The 17,744-nt window shown below is 40.1% G+C and overlaps 1 protein-coding gene across 1 annotated transcript; it reads right to left on the bottom strand.

Moving 5' to 3' along the window:
- Nucleotides 1–2,962: 2,962 nt before the first annotated feature.
- UTP14A (UTP14A small subunit processome component) lies at nt 2,963–14,320 on the bottom strand. The gene is made up of 15 exons (XM_053472876.1): nt 14,183–14,320; nt 12,197–12,281; nt 11,684–11,754; nt 11,495–11,559; nt 11,036–11,178; nt 10,629–10,784; nt 9,478–9,597; nt 9,196–9,290; nt 8,341–8,464; nt 8,169–8,246; nt 6,886–7,249; nt 5,834–6,264; nt 5,290–5,483; nt 4,191–4,290; nt 2,963–3,836 (listed from the first exon to the last, which is right to left on the bottom strand). The coding sequence occupies exons 1-15, from the start codon at nt 14,203–14,205 to the stop codon at nt 3,570–3,572; spliced, it is 2,316 nt and encodes a 771-aa protein (XP_053328851.1). The 5' UTR covers nt 14,206–14,320; the 3' UTR covers nt 2,963–3,569.
- Nucleotides 14,321–17,744: the final 3,424 nt, after the last annotated feature.

The following is a 17,744-nucleotide window of genomic DNA, read 5'->3' as shown; positions in this document are numbered from 1 at the left end:
TATTACTGGGACACGCATTGTATAATACATATAGTATTTTGGAAATACAAGTGTATATATTAGAAAGACGTGGTTGAAAAGAAACGTTTCTCCTGTGGCGTGGGAAACTTTCCAGAGGTGGCTTTTATTGCGCCATCCTAGATGTTTCTTCTGGCAGCTTCGGGAGAAAGAGCGAGCAGAAATAACATGAGAACAGGACAATAACGCAAATAATAATTATTTACAATTTAGCACACAGAGCACAGCTCATCTGAGGGGAAATTGCTCTTAACTAACGACTATAAAATATCTTCAAAACACATACACTGTTTGAAGAAACAAGTATGGACGTTTTCTGAACGTAAATTTAACGAGACCAACATTTCAAAGGCAACAGATCCACTTTATTTTTTACTGAACAGTGGGCAGCTTGCTATCCATTAAGGTCCCTTCATAACATTGTGTTCCCAGAAATAAAGCATTCTAATTATGCCACAGAACCTTGTGTTTTAATAAACACACCTTCCACTGAAAGAGTTAATATTTTCAAAACTATCTGAATAAATCCGTTTTTTTTAATTGCCTTAAATTAAAGGCTACATAGCTATTAAAGTAACAAACAACCTGTTTTTCTATTAATTCTTCCAATTAAAAGCCACAAAAAGTATGTTTTTTGCTTCCTCCGATTAACGGCAAAATAGGTAATAAAGTAACCAAAAAAAAAATCTGATTTTCTCATTTCTCATAGTAAAAAGAATGGCCGATTGTGACAATGAAAGAGTTAAACAAAGGAACAATAGGGGCTGTTTTGTATAGGTAGCAATGGTAGATACATTCCCCACGGCTATTTCCGCAGCGGTACGGCCGTACACAATAATCCGTACCGTTAGCGAGAAGCGGAGATTATCTCCATCTGCTTAGACACCAGCTGCGGGTTGATACAGGTCTATCTCAGCCGCACTGCTGTTTTATAGCTATTAAACTTGACCTGTGTTTTTGGCCGCCTCTCACCGCTGCTTTCAACCGAAAATCCTATTCCACTCTGCAAATGCTACAAATAGCCAATCAAGCTGGCGTATGGGCTCTATAAGCCTTGGGCTGCGATTACTCTAATCTGATAGCATGCGGCATCGAGCTCATATTTAAACACCATTTCAATTTTGCGAGAAGCCAACGGGATGGGGCAGAACGGTGTAACAGCAGTATACAAAATGCAATGACACGGCAACGCACGCAATCAGGAACTAGATTTCATCCAAAATTTCCAGCACTTGAAAAATGATAAAAAATAAATAAATAAATAAATAAAAAAGTTCCCAAAATATTTATCACGTAGAGAATCTTTTGTATGGATGAAAATACACGGCACATCTGCATTATTCCTTGCTCATTTACCAAAGTAGCTGCTCTACAGGATCACATTTTCATTAATGAAATAAAATATGGCTTGTTAAAAAGAGGACCATTGTGCAAAGCTGAGGGAAATATTACCGCTTTACAAACACACGATCATAATATATCATTCTAAATTGACCAGACGTAATAATCAAGAGCGACTGTCAGGCTCAAACAAAAAAAAAAAAAGATTCAATCTATTCAAGATACTACGGTTTCTGTACAGCCCCAACCTGTGTGAAAAGGTTCATTTCATTACCGTACCACCCAAGGGCCCGATTTTAGAAAGGACTGTCCATAGCTGGACAACTCATCACAATCATGTGCATATAAATAAATCTGTAAATAAGGTATTAATCTCTTACATTACTTACACTGGTCAATGATTGCAATGAATGATTTGCTCTTATCGTTATTTTTTCTTAATTTATAAGGCGATTAATGGATCGGTTAATGGTGCCTTTACCGTGTGCGGAGGGACTGGTCAATGGAACGGGGGGCAGTGGCCCATGAGATTTAAGATTATTGAATCTTTAAGGACTTTCTGAACCCAATTCAAATTGGCAGAAGCGATTCCATTTAAAAAATCAAATCTTCACAGGGCCCTAGCATTATATATGCAAAACCAGGACAGCTTCTTCTGTAGGAAGAACTTGGCCTGACCAATGTAACACATAGTTAAATAAGTGAGTTATATTCAACAACCCATAACATTTGTTATAGGTTTTTCTTATATGGGACTTTATACTCATTAAGCCTGAACCGTGTACCAATATTGATCAGGAGTGTTATATTATTATGTTTTACTATATATTTTTTGGTATTTTTTTTTCTGTTTATTATTTTTGTGGTAATTAAGCAACTGAGTCTAGCCACAAGGGCCCTGTGGTTTCTTAGACTGACAGTTGTGATTTTATTAAAAGTGGTTTTTATTCTGTCACATATATTTCTAGATTTTTCTTATTTCCCTAAACTGCCATTTCCAAATGTCATTGTGGTTTACTGAGGACTAATACAAGTATTGTTTTAGTATTTTTCCATATGTTAAATCATAACTCAGACTCCCGGCTTTTTTATTTTTTTATTTTAAACCATTCTAGGTTTGGCATAATATGTTTGTATGTTATAGCCATTTGTATTTGTTCCAGCTCTATTGTTCCACTCCAATCCAATAGTGGTAATGAATGGCTTGGTCTTAATCGCTATGTTGGAACAGACTTCATGAGCGCGGTCATAAACACCAAGCTTTATATGGGACTTGAGCAGGGAAAGCCACCAAATTATCACATGGCTGCCTACAGTGGCAGCCTCCATATCTGCAAAGTTTATTGAAACCAAATGAAATAAATTATATTAAATGACCAAAGAGAAATTCCAGTTCAGATTAAATGCACGACGCAAAACAATAAGACAAGCACCGCGTTTTTCTTTTCCCTTTCTTTTCCTAGATCTGGTTGGGTCTAAACTTTTTTCAGTTTGCAGCCATATTGCTCATTGAAAAGGCTGCCTTATTCTTTTGTATAAATAATAAGCTCTTCTTGTACGATGGATTCACAGAGAGCAAAAATGGATGAAAGATAATGACGGATCAAAGTTTATACGCTGTTTATTGAACAACGGTCACCATTTTTTGTTCCGGGGTTCATGGAAACCACAAATAATGCATGTCCCGGCAACAGGAAAACAGATGTGCAACATACAAGAAACCAACCCTTAAGAACACGCTGGGCCATTATTTATGCAGCCAAAACTTTGAGGAGAACTACATTTGGAGCAACCAAAGAAATTTAGAAGCTGAATACCCTGCTTTGCACCAGATCCCCACCGTTAAACACTGAGACATTTAAACATGGCCACTTACTAAAAAGCTGCACAACTGCTCTGTAAATAGATAATAAAAACCACTTCAGTTATGCACAGCAATGCGTTTCTAAGATTAATCGATAAGAATGGTGTTTCATGTCCCCGAGGCCAACATAAAACAGATCGCAAAAACTCTCAGATCTTTCCCATTGGAAAATGGGAAAACCAGCAGGTGATAACAGAACGTGGTCCAGTTAGTTTCAGGTTCATCCACATGGAGACTTCTTGTAGGACTCTAAAGAACATTACACCTGTGGCAACCCACTATATCTTTGATGTTGAACTGTTGGCAGTGAATCATTTTCTTAGTATGCTGTTCGCCCTTCTCTAATCTATTTCTTCTTCCTCTGTTTGGTTCCCTTGTGGGATGTGTGTTTTGAGTGAGGCTTATTCAACTCTATTGCAGGTTTTTTAGATGAGCCGTTTTTCTTGAGAACCTCTTCGGTCATGGGTTCGATGATATGGCCTCGTTTTGTAATGACCCGAGGAGCTGTCAGCTTCTGCACAGACCTCTCTGTGTTCCACGTATTGCCCACCGGAGCACGGATGGTGCTTTCAAAATGCTGACGGCTATTAAATGGGAAAGGAAGCTCGTTCACCTGTGGAACATGACAAACCGGTTGCTGTCTTTTAAAACATGAACCAAAAATGTGATGCATAAGAGAACATGATACATATTAATCAGTAAAACAAATTAAACGTCCTTCTTGTCTCTTCTACTGAGATTATTGAGTATCCCAGCATCCAACTGACTGCCGCCCTGGCAGAATGATCGCGTACCTACTGATATGGCCTTGTTGTTAACAATGCAATACATTTGAGCAGTTTTATTCACCCAGGGGACCCTCTGACTTAGCCGAGTTCGCCGTTTACCCCATATATTCTTAGCTTCAAAAAAAAAAAAAAAATACAAATGGCATATTGTAACACCTGATGTAAACTTCTCTTCTTACCTGATGTGCAGCAGCTATGATGTTCCTCTTCTCATTCATGATGACGTTGGGAAGACATTGGTCTTTTCGTGGTGGGGCAGGACGTGCTTTGATAATGAACCTGGGGATGAAAGTTAATTAAATATTTCATGCACAGTGACCAAAATAAAAACATCAAAAACTCCTCTGGATATGCATTTCGACTCTGGAGGGCAATGGGGATGGTTTGGGGTATGTGTTGCAGACATACTGGTTTTAATGTTTTGTTTTTTTATTAATTCCTGTAGATTAATTAAAAAATCCCTCAGTATATCTAGCATCATACAAGCAAGTCCATATAATATTTTCTGCTTAGTGAAGCACAGCACATAATCGTAACAAGGGAATTATTCTAAACCATGCTCCTCAAGTTATTTTGAAAGCAGAAACACATCTGGCTTCTTTACTGTCCCAAATGTTTCTACAAGAACTATCATTCATAATTTATGCATGTTAGACAAAGACACAAAAACAAACAAAACAAAAAAAAACACCAAAGACATTTCAACTTCGCAGATACTGAAACACTCCGGAATACTCTGTAGAATGACAATAGACACTTTTTGTTCCAATAGCTTCCACGATCAAGCAGAGCCTTCAGTTGAATTAATAATGTAACAGTACAGTCCAAGTGATACTTCAGAAAAACTAATATTAAAAGCACGCAGACAACCTCCGCTGCTGCCGGCACTTCCTCTGGGGCTTCTATGACCATGCGCCGGCATCACATGACCTGCCAGTGCTCCATCATAGAAGCCCAAGGGGAAGTGGAATGAAATCAATGGAAACTTGTGGTACAACAGCTTCTGCATAACGTGCGTAAAAATAGACTGCAAGCTCATAAGGTCTGGATCAACTTTTGTGTGTCTTATCAGGAAAGTGTTACAGTCGTTAAAATGCTTACTGCTAGAATGAAAGACAAATTGAACAGAAATGATCTAATCATGAGTGAATGAATAAGACATCAGCACTTTAAAAAAAAAAAAAGATAAATCAAATCATGACACATTTGGAGCAGGCAGGAATAAAACGCTTGCCTGCAAACAAAAGCACAGTTCATGTTAAGTTGAGCAGAACTTACTTCCTCCGTTTTTTCTTGCTGGGTTTGAGGTTGGTACCACCCCATTCTCCCCATCCCGGTAGGATTAGATTGATGTCCTTCGGTTTATCTTCTTTCTCCGCATCGCGCTTCTCCTTCAGGAAGTCCCTAATTACATCATCTCCGGCAAATGCTTCTTTGATAATCATTTTCTGATCTGTGTCATCATTTTCCTCCTGATCGACGATATAGATGAAACTTTTAACATGCAAAATTCCGAGATTGTGGTTGTTACTACACTTTAACCAATCCCTACTCTGTGCTAGAGTAAAAGGCAGCAGCGGCGTCTTTAATTAGTACTATTAGAAGACGCACAGTGCTTCAAAAACACAACTTTAGGCTATTTTTCCCCCAAAGAAAATCATGATCCACTCACAATTCATATTTAACTTTTTTTATTGTTACTTACTATATATTCTTTATCTAACTGATTAAAAAAGCATCCATGGGGCATCATCTCCACTACTCAGTACAATACTGGCAACGTATTTGCATAGTTCACCATATGCCTCAAATACAGACTTACCTCCTCTTCTTCTACAGTAGTTGGAAGCACCGGTATCTGAATTTTCTGCGCAGCAACAGGAAGGACATCATTGTGGTCAATAAGCTTCGGTCTCTTGGCCTCTATCTCCTTCACAGTTGCGGAGGTCCTATCTCCTGGTTGGTTGTTACTACGTGGAACGGACTCTGCAACCTGCACGTCTTGATGCTCTTCTTGCGCCAGGGCACCAATCTCTTCTATGGTTTGTCTCCTTTCCAAGCCCTCCGTCAACAAAGGTCCTTCTTCTTCTGTTTCCTCCTGTGGAACTACCACCTCTGGCTTCTCAGGCTCCTGGAAAGTGCTTTTCCTCTTACGACTCTCGTGATTATTTTGGTCCAAGAGTTTCTGGAAAAGGTGTTTGAAAGCAGACACTTGCTCATCTTCAGGTTCGTTCACGATGTCGCACGCCACTACTACAAGAGATTTCCAATGGAGCAGGTCAATATAAATTGTCTCTTTTCACAGAAAAGTGGTTTCAGACATAAGTGAACGATACAGGGGATCCATGTAAAATAGTATTAAAAACCTAACAAGCAAAGGGTTTCCCTTTTCAAACTGGGAAGTAAAGACTTTACGGAAAGGTTCTAGAACTATAGATGAAAGGTTTGTTAAACTAAAATGTTTTTTTAAACAAGTACCATACAAAACAACCAAATGATGTTGTTTGCAAACTGGTTGGGATACAGCGAGTACTAATGAATTAAAAGGCAATACGAGGGTTTGTATGAACATAGAGTTCAGTGAAAGGATTTTCTGTATTGTTGCATATTCTTCACATTGATTTTGATCATTTTGTGGGTTATAGTAACAAATAGATGGAGTATAAGAGAACAAACTGTGTATGTACATCAAAGGAATGAAACATTGTACATCATTCTCCGTTCTAAAAGTATGTTTTATTACTGGTTAATGAGAACCGTCACATCCCAGATAAAACCATAACCAAACACAGCACTGAATGTTACTTTTAAATGTTTCATTTTAAAGCTATTCGGATTGTTGGCAGTAAGTTCGATATTCATTTTAAAGCTCACCAGGCTGGATTACAGCAGAGTCATCTTGATTTTTTCGCAAGCGTCTTTTTTCCTCAAATTCCTGTAGCAGGACCTCTTCCTCCGACCGCACATCCTCAGGATCATCCTCCTCGTCCTGGTCCAAGGACTGTTTGTTCTCCTCAGTCTCAACGTCTACGTCGGCTGCTTGATTCCCAGATTCCTTGGCTTCTCTGCTCAGTTTGCCGGTCATCCAGGGATTCAGGCCATCCGGGTTTAGCTGTGCATCGTTCACAAAGTCGGGTATGACCTCCTCCTCCCCGCTCTCCTCACTTTCCGATATAACTTGTACTTTCCTAGTCAAGTCCTTGTTCTTCTGCAGCTGTTCTTGCATTGCCTTGCGTGCCTATTGGAGTCGCATAAAAAAAAAAGTCAAATTAATTGGTTAATCTTCACTACATGGACAGGACATACTTTCATTCCTTGGCTTATCCAGTTCTAAAAATGTTTGATGACAGGAGGTGAATCTAAACAGGATGGAAGCAAATTATTTAAATCTAATTTCTTTGATTTTAATCAGATGCTTTTGGAGGAAAAATCTAACTAAAGATAGTTTTCTATTCGATTCACATTATAGTTCAAAACTTATTGAGCATTAGATAGAGCTTAGTTATGTAGTGTAAGGCTGTATATTTATGCAGTATTTGCATTTTGGGCAAAGTAACATAACATCCACACTCAGTTAATAAACTTTGACATTTAAGCAAACACTAGAATATGTATGTTCTATAATGTTGTTTTACTTAAAACTATTTAAGCAGATCTCCATAAATGAGTGATGAATCTATTAAACTAAAATCAGTTCTGATATAACTGTTTTAAATTACGATTTAAATAGAGTTTTACTGACTAGTGATTTAAATCGCCTTGATCCACCGTGAACTGAAATCATCTTTGTTCTCCAGTAAATTAAAAAAAAACATAGTGGCCCCGGCTGTTTTCAGAGACCTTTAAGCAATCTTACAGTTTAGGAGCAAGATTGGTGAAGAAGAAAAAAAAGCATGACTAGTAAATGGGTCTGGTGCAGTAGAATGAGAAGCTCTTTGGGACTAGCATGGTAAGAGCGCCACAAGGTTTGCTCTAAAGAACTCCTGTTCTCGCTGAGTTCATAAAAAACAACAACAACAACAACAACAACAACAACGAAAAAACAATTCTAGATAATGGCTGTTTTGATGAAAGTTCCAATTTAAGATCACGTTACACTTCAGAAACTTAAACATCTTGAAAATGTTGCATTTTCCTCTGTCGGAGAAAGCACTCACTTCATCATCATATTTGGCCATGATGGCTTTGGATTTGGCCCATTTGCCGCTGTTCTGGTGCTTCAGGGACATTCGCTCCTGTAAAACAGAGTATTCAATAGTCAGACTTTGCCACTCCAGCGAAGGGTTGAAACCAATACCATGAAGGCATCAGCTCTGTTGTCTCAGTCACCTCCATCCTGGCTCGCTCAATTTTCTGCAATTCCTCCAAAGCTGCCTCTGGATTAGTGTTCTTCAACTCCTCAAACACCTTTAAAGCTTCCTTATGCCTGCTCTTTTTTAACATCTTATGGTACCTGTAGAACAAATTGTTACATTTACAAAAAGAGCACAAAACACGAAGCACATTGGTATACATTTTCATAGCGTTTTTATTCAAATACACCATACACTCAGAGAAAGAGCCCTCTGAGTGACTGAAAGCTTATGTGACTTTACCTTTTATACTAAGTTGGCCCAATAAGAAGCATCAACTTCACCTGAATGGGTGTATTAATTGACGTGCACGATGGCAGAGGGGAAAAAAGTCAAAAAGGTTCCCAGGGGTAGGCTAACGAAGAATATAAAATTAATGGGTGCCCTTGATTTTTTTCAGTGAGAAAGAAAGAGCGACAGCAATCCATACAAAGTAGCACAAAACAGGGCTTGGTTTCCCTATATAATGCACAAGTACATAAGTGATATGTCTCCCAGGTCTCTTCGCCTATTTAATTATACATTATGAAGGTCCAGCTTCACCCTTCACGCTGGGTGAAGCAAAGGAGCTGAACGGTGACGCAAAGGAGCTGAAACAACTCTCCCTTTGGAGAACAAACACAAAAGAGTGGAAAGTAGAATTCTAGATGCATTTCCAAGCTATGAGCTGATATACAGTAAAAGGATCAGAAGGGACAGCATTTATACTATGGAAAAGAATAGAAAGAAACTCATCATTCCCCAAGTATCATTGTTCCTTAAATGTTGCTCTAAACAGTTTACAGGGCAAGGACAAGTCACAATCTGGAAGCAGATTATCAGCTCTTCATACTTTTTGCTTTTAATTTTCTTTTCTCTTCGAGCTTTTGACTCGTAGTAGGACTGCAAAGCTCTCGCTTTCTGAAGCTCTGCACGACGAAGCTTGGCCTAAAAATAAAACAGAGTTTAGGGAGTTTAATATGCTGTTGTGAAGAACCGCGATCCCAATATCCCAAGTGAGGCATCATGCAGCAAGACATGAACCAGCAGAGGGTAGCAAAGACAAACACATGCAGCTATCAACCTGGTTGATTTATACATATTATCGAATGCATAGAAGACGTTGGTTTCTCACCTCCTCCAGGCTCATAGCTTTCAGCGATGCCTCCTCAACGGGGGTCAATAACGGATCAGTCAATGGCTGTTTATTTTCATGAAGAATATTAAATATCTCCATTTCCAGCGATGTACGCGCCTACAAAAACAAAAACAACGGGCGTAAAAAGCACAAAAAGGTAAGCATTTTCAGTCATTATCCCTGTAATAAACCAACAGTACCCACGTGACTAAGTGTGTCACAATAAAAATATTGTATATACTCTAAAAGGTTTAATATATAATTATCTCGCCCAAACCACCGTCCAAGTTACAGATAAAACTACACGCTAAAGTTTGTTGATTTATATTGAGATGTCTGTGAGGGGCCGAGTACGTATTGCATACTCCACTCACTTTTTATTCTGGGAAGCCACACAGTTATAAAAAGAAGAAACATTATATAAGAGCAATTATAAGTTTGCCAACAGTCTACTAAATGGAATACTTCCTTCTTTAAAGTGCAGTCATCATTCCTCCATGACGAGCGCTGCTTTAAGCTTAATGTAAGCTACATCCCAAAAGTTCCTCAAATATCATTTTATCATTCACACGCAAAAAAGAGTTAACAATTCCGATCTATTTTCTTTATGCTCTGCAACCTTAACTGACGGCCTGAAGCAAATGTTATGGCAGAGGGGATATGACTTATAAAACGATAAATCCTTAGGCAGCATCTGTAAAATAAGGAGTTTTCAAGCATGGTCTGTTTTACTCACAAAGCTCCTCAAACTTGTTTACCAGAGGCAGCCATGGTGCACCAGTAGGCTGTAGCTGCCTTGGGTGTCATTAAATCGCCCATATCGGAGTCCACAAAAGCACTTTTAAGTAACGATTGTCCTATTACGGCTGCCTATGGTACATTGATAAATAGAGTATGGGAACTGGACCACAAACAAAGGAAGGGAGAGGGAAAAAAACTAATGTAAACCATTCGCTGGAACACTACAGATGAACATAACACAAGATGCTAGAAACCATACATAACATATGGATGCTACCTCGGTCTTTCCTTATGTTGACTTAGCTAATGCTTTGTAACCGGCCAGTTCATACCTACTACAAATCTCTTCATTAAAACGGTACGCCATTTATTGCAACACAAATGCATAGGATTCTTCCATCACTCACTTTCCAGCCCGTTACAACATCTTCAATCCGCGCAGGTTTCACGGTGTCATCGTTCTCGGCAAACACTAGCTGATCGGCCTTTCGATTCTGCTTTACTATATGCTCCCATCTGGTAACCTCTTCAGAGGCCTTCTCGTAAGCTACAACTCTTTGTATCTAGGAAAAAAAGAAAAAGAAAGGAAAAACCATAATCTTAATTTGATTCGATAATGGTGAATTTTAACACTTTATTCCACACATAACAAAGACGAAAATAAAATTCACCCAAGGGGTATCTTCAACTGGTTGGTGAAAGTGGAAACATGAAATTAACTATCCTTAAGGTGGGCCGGGCAGAACCCTAGCTGGATAGAAATTCAAAAAAGAGAGCCCATTAAAAGTTTCCTACAATCGGAACGTTCACTTACTTTCTGAGTTTCCTCTTTGGTGAGAGGGACCTCTACATTTTGGGCCCGACTCAATTTCTTTAGCTGCTTCCTAACAGTAGATAGGGAGGCAGATTTCTGCGTTGGTTCGATGAGATCCGAAAGTGTGAGCTTCTCGCCGGTACCTACACAAGCAATGAAATCAAATTACTAGCTTCAGAAACAACATTTTTTTGGGAACTATAAGTACACGACTGGAATTTGTGAGTGATTAGATAACCTATCAAAATCCACCCCCCCCCCCCATTTTATATAAGACACACCGCATGCGAGTAATTTAAAACATGTCTAGTATAGACAAGCATGTCTGAAGGAACAAGTAATCCTTGACCAGCTGATGATGAACAAGATCAAACCCAATAAAACAAGTTTTAAGGGAGAGTTGACCTTCACTCAAACATTTAGGAGAAGTGGGACAGAGGTGACAGAACCGGTACTAACCTTCTGAGCTGATTCCAAATTCTGACACTTGAAGACTGGCCTCTGAGCGTTCAGCCACCCTCCTCCTAGAAAAGAGGCGTATTAAAAGGTGAAATGCGGCCAAAAAATAACATTCAAGATAAAGATCTCCAATGAACACCAGCCTTTCAGTTTAGAAAGCACTCATCGGCAAAGTGCATAGACGCTGACCTTTTCTTTCCATCCAGAGATGTGATGGCATCCAGGAGCTTCTGATGCTTCCTCTCCGTAACGCTGTCTCCCTGCAGAAAGAGCAACACTGGAGTTTTATCGCTCACCAAATAATGCACCGGACTTCCGCACGAGCAATAGTCAAAATACAGGTTTTTGGGGTTTTTTTTTGGAAAGCACAGCGTTGACATGTTTACTATGTTTGTACAACCACATAATAGATGATAAATGTTATACAAATCAGGGTAAGTTTAAGAATATACCCGGGGGATTGTTCCCCATAGGGTCTAGCCGTGCAGAACTGTGATTCTTTTTTTTTGGCACTCTTATTTGAATCATACAAAATAATGTCTTATATTTAAAAATATGATTTCAAAATAAAGCCCTACTATTATAATAATAATTTGCGTGGGTTCACCAACTGAGAAAGAGGGACATCACAATTTAACAGAGATGGTAAAAACACGATAATTGCCGCTTTCCTGGTCCTTAAGGGGTTAAAGAGTTCCCTACCTCGTCCTCGCTTGCGCTCACTGCGTATTCTTTAACAAACAGATCTTCCTCTTCATCCATTTTGCTCCCCAAGAGGAGAGCGCCCCTAAACGAATAATTTAAAAGCAAGATGTTAGAAAACGTAAGGAACGTTACTACATAAAGTAACATCAATCAACTACATATAGGGACAAAAAGAAACGTATGTGGGCGAAACATGATGAAAAATTCAAAAAAGAGGTAAGAATGGGGTTTATTCACAAAGGGAAAGTTGCGGATTCAATGTCTTGACTTCAGTATCATTGCTTGTACTCCTGGCCCTGTATAATGCATAGTTCAATGTCTTCAGTCTCCTTGAGAAACCTGCCAGCGAGGCCCCTGCGTAATAAATAGTGATATGAGGGACCATAGAGGAGGTGGTGGTGGTGCTGCAGCTTCTCCTAAAGGTAACTTGCTTTCACATTTCTTTTTTATTCTAACATTTAAAGCACTTTAACGTGCATTCTTCTTTGGTGAGGCTGCATGGGGCAGCAAATTGTCCCTTTAATGCAGGCCTCTCAAGAATTTCAATAGGAGGGTGCATACTGAGCATAGAATATCCTTAATATATACATATATTATATATATCTTCCATACAATGTAATTAGTGACCGGTAACAGCCTTGGGCTCTCTGCATTACTAGAGGTAAAGGAACCAGCAGGTGGAGAGGCTCAGCTGGCTCGCTTGCCTACCCAATAAAGTAAGCCCTTGCATACCCCCCCGGACCTAAACAATACATTTCAGCCCCTTCAGATGTGGCTTGCGATCATCTCTTCCCGATAAGCTGGGCTTCTGTCTGTCTACGGTCCTCTGCGCGAGAAGGGAGAACACGCTACACTAGGGACAGCAAACAGGTGCCTCCTCGGGTGTTTGAGAACTACAAGACCCATGATGCATTATCCTAATCGTAGATGAGCAGCTTTCGAGCCATATCTTTTGCTTTTGCCAGTCCCAGACTGACTGTCCAAAGCAAAAGATATGGCTCGAAAGCTGCTCATCTACGATTAGGATAATGCATCAACCTAAAAGGATCACCAACATTTAAGCACAGCTGGTTTTCAGCTACAAATCCCATACCGGTAAACCAAGATCATATAGAACGAAACAGCTTGGCTACCGCTTTCCACAACAATAGCTGTGAAACGATGAAAAGTGCTTCACGTGGTAAAGGCTTAAAGTTGCTGTTCTGTTCCGCTACTCTACTTGCGATTAATCCTTCAAAGGAATTAAACACGGCATATTTGCTACGGATTACTCGCATAAGGTAAAGACGGCACAATGAATATTCTATGAGGAACAGGACCTTTAAGGTTTTGGCGAAAGGAAACAATTTAGCTCCATACATCCCTAACTTTGGTTGTCTGACGGCGCATTACACACCCACTACTGCCTGTTACTGTCCTGTCATCGCACTTACCCACCATCATGTCTCACTGGTCACCCCCCCAACATCTGTCCCTGTGCTCATTACCAGACCCCTGCCAAGCTTGTTTGTCCCCTTCTTTGCACGTTCCACACTGGTTCAGATATATATATATATTTATATGTATAAATAAATATATAAAATTATAAATCACCATTACTACACCCATCATGTACCAGTCACTAGCCCAGTGCTTCATCATGTCAGGCAGTATTATTGTCACTCCACAAGCAACCTCGAGTTTGTCTTGTTCACCGTTCTCCAGATACCTCCGCCAGGCAATCTGCCCCCCCCCCCCAAAGAAAACAACAGCTGCCCCTCTGCGAATCGAAATCCCAACTCGTGTCCGTACAGCATATGCTTGTGACATATTTCATGTTTCATTGTTGTTTTATTCTCTTTTCCTCCGTTATGCTCGTTGCTTATACCAGAGCCTTCGTGTTTCCGGTACACACTCGACACCCTGCAGAATGTATCTTGGAAACACGTTTTCAGAGCTATTTAAAATGTATAGAAAACGCATGGCCGTGGCAAACGCACTCACCCTCCGTTCTTTGCAGCACTCATATCTCAATTAGAACCCTTCACCAGTCCACACTCACTTCCCAACACGTGGGAGCGCACACCAGCCATAAAGCAATCCACTTCCTCTGCCAGTAGATTGATGTCGTCGGGAAGCTTCTCCTGCCCGTAGTGACATGCGACCTGTAGCTCTACGGCGGCCGAGTGAGATCATAAAGGTTTCCGCGGATGCCTACAGACGTCGATTCCAACACAATATCGTGCAGGGCAGTAAAACTAACTGCAGCAAAACAAAAAACAACTAAAAAAAAAACTAAAGCAAACATAACCAGTGGATCCGAAAATACATATGTTGGGAGGGATGTAGCTCACCCCCAGATTGTTTTTTTCTAGTATTGCAGAATGTTTTGCTTTGAATATGTGTATCGTGATGTTCAAAAGCCTTAAAAGTCACCATAATGTGCGTAGAAACAGCAGGAAATGTGTTTAAAATGCTCTCATTTTCTTCTAAATACCTTACTGGGTTACGTAAATAACCATACCTGGGAACTTTCCGGGTTTGGCCCAGAGAACTCCGGGAGAAGCGCCACTTCTCTGGTTCTCCGGGTTACGGGAATGGGGTGCTGACACGCCCTTTAAATGTTTCCCGCGATGATGTCGATGACAATACCCCTTTGACATCAGCTGGAACGCCCCTGACATCAGCTGGAACGCTCGCTGACATCAGGGTAGGCTCGGAGTAGCCGGAGCCCACAAGTTCCCAGGTGTGTAAATTGGCCACGCCCTAAATCACACCCACTATGGCCATGGGTATATTTGTGTATGGTACACGTATGATACATGTATGGCGTATGGAGATGGAGAGAGACAGCCTACACCGTGACCCAGGTAATACTGTATAAAATGAGCTAGGGCTCCAACAACTGTCTGTCATATAAATTATAAGGTCTGGGGGGGTTGGGGTACATTTTTCTTCGTGGGACTGAGTCAGTTATCACAGTTGGCCTATAATTAGCCATAGGGGGCACTATATTAGCGGTTTACACTTTAACTCAGCTAACCTGTGTATTATTTATTCAGGACAAGTTAAAATATTCATAAATACTTAGTTCAAGGTAAACCAGGCATACGATCACATGACATGGCGCTAAACACACACAAACAACTTTTTTTGTGTGTGTTTTCACACACATTGTGACCCCAAAACTTTGAACTATATTATATATGCTGATGCCTTTCTTTTAAACTACGTTTCTTTATTAGCAGGAGAAAGCATAGTTGAGCAAAGTCACAACATATGCGCTATACAACATCAATCGAGCGCTTTCAGATAGTTATAACAGCATTATAACAAAGTGATTATGATTGGTAATAAATTGAAAGGCAGCAAAGCATCGGAATGGAATTCAATATGGCAGAACGGTAAGAAAATCAGATCAGACCGACTATTACAGTAAAATAATACCAGAAGAGGAAAGATCAGATCATCCGTATGGGCACACACATAATATACCAGAACAATTGAGAAATTGTTTGTTTTGTAGCGCTTGGACTCCCTCAGGCCATCCCAAAACCTCCGATTCAGAGCCCTGTGCTGATGCCATTTTAACTTTTGAGTAGCAGCCACAGACTGAAGGGAGTCAGGAGTGTCAGTGATAGTGTTAGATTCGTCGGAGATTGAAGTTGATCTATCTACAAAGGGTGGGGTGTATTGGAGATGCTGTACAACTATAGTTAATTTTATTTATTTACTGGCACTGCAGCAGAAGGTTTCATTTCCTTTTTTTTTGTAATAACTGATTTATGTTGGGGGGGGCTGTTTTTCAATTTAAAAATTTTATAAAAATAATATTTTTGGACAAGGAAACGATAAATCAGTAAATATTGGTGAGAAAATTTGAAATTGGGCTGTGCATGCCAAGAAAACCTCTTAATTTTGGACAACATAAATAATAAATCAGAAAATATCAGTGACAAATGAGGCAAGGGAGTTTTTTGTTCCTTTCTTTTAACGCCGATTGCAATCATTTTGAAATGTTTGTTAGACAGAGTAATTCCTGTCTTCCTGGGTTGGGCAGAGGCAGCATTACGCATGTACAAAAAAGTTCTCAGATGACCTTTGGCTAGGGTGACCACATTTCCTAACTGTCATTCTCGGACCCTTACTTTCTTACTTACTTTCACAAGTACATTGCCATTGATGGTAGTACAGCATGACTCCTATTTTTATGTAGTGATCCAGCCACAGGCGGTGTTACAGCATGATTCCTATCATTAAATAGTGATCCAGACACAGATAATGTACACATGACTTCTGTTATTAAATAGTGAGCCAGACAAAGACAGTAGAATAACATGTCTCCAATCATTATATAGCAAGCCAGACATACATACGGCACAGATTAAGTCCAATCACTATATACTGAGCCAGGCACTGATGGATGTACAGCATGACTCCTATCACTAAATCTTGAGCCAGACATTGACGATGGTACTGCTTAACTCCCATTACTATATACTAAGTCAGGCAATCTCCAAGTATTGTTGAATATTTTGACTCAAAGAGACTTCATAACAGTCACAGGGTAAGCACACTTGTTTTTCTGTTGTACACAATGAGAAAGATGATATATTCTGACTTCGGATCAGAAGATTGAGGGGTTGAGTCCCTCAGTTGTTGGAGTTGCTAGAGACTTTAATTTGTTGTTCTAAGAATGGCAGGCAAGTGGAAGCTAAGATGTCAACAGTTTTTTTCCATGTTATGTGTCACCCAAGATCTTTAGCCCCTCTTGGTATGAAAGGCAGACATGTAAAAAGTAAGATTTCAAGTCTTTTTTTCAATGTGCCTGTCAGAACCCGAACCGCAGCCACTCACCTGAGTACCCGCGGGTCAGTCCTCTGCCGCATCCACACTGATCCAGCTGGCGTGCGGGTTTAGCCCCTTTTTCTCCGTCGTCGGGAGGCTCTCAGCTGTGTGCGCTGACGATGAAGTCATCAGCCCGGGAACATTTAAACTCCATCTTAGCTACTGCTTGTTGCTTGATGTATTTTCTCTGCAGCTCCAGTTTCGTAAATTCCTATTTCCTGATTATTACTTCGGCTTGTTTACACGGACTTCGCTACTTTTCTGGAGACCCTGACCTCGGCTTGTTAACGGACTTTGCTACTTTTCTGTTGAGCGTGACCTCGGCTTGTTTCCATCTTGGCATACAAGGTACTTCTACGGATAGTGCATTGTTGCGGGTTTTGATGAAATCAAAGTTGTCTGCAATTTACTCTTTGAAAAACTTTAAGGCAAACTTTAATTCTTTCTCCAACTATTGTTATGAAGACTTTGGCTCAAAGTGGCTCCATAAGAGTCACAGGCACCCTTGATTTTCTGTTGTACGCTTCCTAATCTCTATTGCAAAGTATCTGCACCTGGGTTGTTATTTTCGCCTCTTTAGGTATGTCTTCTCTCCGAAGTGCGGAATAAGATCCTTGCTTTCTGTCTGGACTGCGTGGCCTAATGGATAAGGTGTCTGGCTTTGGATCAGAGGATTGAGGGTTTGAGTCCCCTTTGTGGTTGAGGTTGCTGGAGATTT

The sequence above is a fragment of the Spea bombifrons genome, chromosome 8 (genome assembly GCF_027358695.1).
Source record: "Spea bombifrons isolate aSpeBom1 chromosome 8, aSpeBom1.2.pri, whole genome shotgun sequence".
Taxonomy (NCBI): Eukaryota; Metazoa; Chordata; class Amphibia; order Anura; family Pelobatidae; genus Spea; species Spea bombifrons.
The sequence above is the reverse complement of the archived record's forward strand: the minus strand, read 5'-3'. Positions and strand labels throughout refer to the sequence as shown.

Bases quoted from the DNA above. Each gene is read 5' to 3' on its own strand.
- UTP14A (XM_053472876.1), bottom strand. From the start codon at position 14,205: ATGAGTGCTGCAAAGAACGGAGG. The intron at 6,265-6,885 runs GTGAGCTTTAAA...AATCTCTTGTAG, and splicing joins CTCTGCTGTAATCCAGCCTG to TAGTGGCGTGCGACATCGTG. The intron at 4,291-5,289 runs GTAAGTTCTGCT...TTTCATCCCCAG, and splicing joins AGCAAGAAAAAACGGAGGAA to GTTCATTATCAAAGCACGTC.